Raw genomic sequence first — 2281 nt, 5'->3', positions numbered from 1 at the left:
GTTCTTCATCTGTTCCTTATAATGATTCTCGATGTATTGCTTCGCTGCAGCAACTTTTTGTTTGGTTGTATTAGAGAGTGCTTCTCCTCCGTCTCCGCCTAGTGGTGGAAGTTTCGACGTCGTTTCTGTTTCGTCTCCTCCGTCGGGAACGGTGGTTTCTGTGCCGCCACCGCCGCAAGTGCTTCCGGAGAACATATCTTTTTTCTGGGGCTTCTCTCGTGGTTGAAACTTGTGAAACCAACTTCTTGCAGAATCCATATTGGAAATGACTACTCCCTAGATACCCAATGAACCGCCGTTGATGTAAGTAGCCCTTAAAGGAATAAAAAAGAATTGTTCTTTTTTCTTCCTAAATTATAAACTCTAATCTAAAGAAAAAAAAAAGTCAAACCCTAAGATTCAAACCCTAAAAAGATTGATAATCGAAACTCAACGGATTAAAACATATATAAAAAAACTAATTAAATACTCGTTGTATTTTAAAATAAGAATTTAATGGAACCCTAGATTGAAAGTTATTTCCCAGAAGAATATATTACTAGGAAATAATAGATGGTTGGAGAAAATATTGAACGTACCTGATAGAAATCAGATAGAAGCGGAAAGATCGGAGTATAAGATACGGTTGCCTGATCGATCGATATTTATCGGAAAAACAAAAACAGAAAATGGGAGAAAGAAAGTGGAATGATGAAAAAACAGAAAATGTCGGGTTACCGTAGAACTTTGAAAGCGATTTGATCATATATAGAGGAGGTCTCGATTATATATTTTTTGTTTTTTTTTGGGTTTTCTTGATTTTCTTCTTTTTTTCTTTCTTTTTCTTGTTTTGTACTATATTAGTTGTATAGGGAATTGTTTACAGTTTAATTTATACTTGTGATGTTGACTATAGACATTTAAGTTTAGTGGTTATCTCTACTCTCTGCCCACTAGTTTCTCATTTTCAAAAAGCTTCATTAAGCTTAAATGGTGGATATATACGGAATTTTTTCTTGTTTTAATTACTATAAATATTTAATTAGTTTATTTACGAACTCAGAGGAGATTTACCAACAAAAAAATCAGAACGCAAAATCATGCAATTAAGGAACATGTATATGATCTGAAAAACACTTTCCAAACAAATTCGTGAATCCATATATAATCCGGTCCTTTAATCAAAACTAAAAAAAAGTTTCATTAACAGTTTGACCGTATTACAGATATATTACCACGTTTAGATGGAGATAAATAAATATACTAATATTTAGATATTAAGATTGTCAGAAGAAATCGAATTTTGTAGTGACATAAAAAGGCTTTTGTCTTGTAGTGAGGGGAGTTTGGAGAAAAGGAGACATCAAAAGATGATGAAAAAGAAATGAAAAAGTCAGAATAAATAATATCTTCTACTCCACTACTTAAGTTACCAACAGAATCTTTTTATAAGCATTTTGATGTTGAGATCTCAACCTAAGCAACTTCCAAGACATAAAAACTCTCTCTATTCGTCGTCTCGTCCCCAACCAAAACACACGCAATTCATGTCCTACACCAACTTTACCACATAAACTAAATTCACCAAAAAGGGCACTTAGGCAATCACCAATTGTAGATTTGTTCCAGTAATCAACATCACGTTTTGTTAGTAATCATAACATAATTGAAGTTGACGTTCTATTCGGCTCTTGTTTGATTATCAGCTTCAATGATAATATCCAAATACAGTTTGTCTTAACTTGATAGATATCCAATCAAAACTATTGCTCTATGTATTGCAATTATCTTACAAACAAGGCTTAATAAAACACTAGCCAACGTTTCACAACTGCCAGTTTCGTCCTCTCCGACCAAACTCCGATTAGTTTATCGTCTGTACCGATGTCGTTTGAAGTTGAAGTACAAATGCAGAATACCACGCTCGAACGTGCATTTGAAACCTTTCTTGTGAGAATACTCCCATTCTTTATTCACAATCCGGAACGCCTGAAAAGAAACAACAAAAAGTTGAGCACTGATATAGTACGAGAGTCGATGATGGAAACCTGCGGTAATGGTTCTGAGTACTTACAATGTCTTCATATGGCGGACCAGCATGGAACCGGATCATACAAGTTTCAGCGCTTGTACCATCTTTTTCGATAGTGTATATGGGAGCCTTGATCTTGTCTACTAAATCCGGGTAGAAGATGTTAAACTTGTACCCTTGAACGATTTTTGGAGGCGGGTTATCGTGATCATAGTGCGTCTGGTTATACTTATTCCATTCATAACCCGTGTGAACCCGATTGAAATACTT

At 34.9% G+C, this 2281-nt stretch overlaps 2 protein-coding genes across 2 annotated transcripts in view; both read right to left on the bottom strand.

The window, feature by feature from the left end:
- LOC104761368 (serine/threonine-protein kinase tricorner-like) overlaps positions 1 to 730 on the bottom strand; it is a 4387-nt gene extending 3657 nt beyond the window's left edge. The window contains exons 1-2 of the mRNA XM_019243162.1: positions 579 to 730; positions 99 to 276 (exon numbers count right to left, since the gene is read on the bottom strand). Of these exons, the coding sequence (XP_019098707.1) occupies positions 99 to 258 (160 nt within the window). The 5' untranslated portion in view covers positions 259 to 276; positions 579 to 730. The remainder of the gene's footprint in view (positions 1 to 98; positions 277 to 578) is intronic.
- LOC104761360 (cactin) overlaps positions 1643 to 2281 on the bottom strand; it is a 10442-nt gene continuing 9803 nt past the window's right edge. Inside the window, exons 13-14 of the mRNA XM_010484438.2 lie at positions 2054 to 2266; positions 1643 to 1968 (exon numbers count right to left, since the gene is read on the bottom strand). Of these exons, the coding sequence (XP_010482740.1) occupies positions 1849 to 1968; positions 2054 to 2266 (333 nt within the window). The 3' untranslated portion in view covers positions 1643 to 1848. The remainder of the gene's footprint in view (positions 1969 to 2053; positions 2267 to 2281) is intronic.

The sequence above is a fragment of the Camelina sativa genome, chromosome 3 (genome assembly GCF_000633955.1).
Source record: "Camelina sativa cultivar DH55 chromosome 3, Cs, whole genome shotgun sequence".
Taxonomy (NCBI): domain Eukaryota; kingdom Viridiplantae; phylum Streptophyta; class Magnoliopsida; order Brassicales; family Brassicaceae; genus Camelina; species Camelina sativa.
This window is presented reverse-complemented; position numbering and strand designations above follow the sequence as displayed.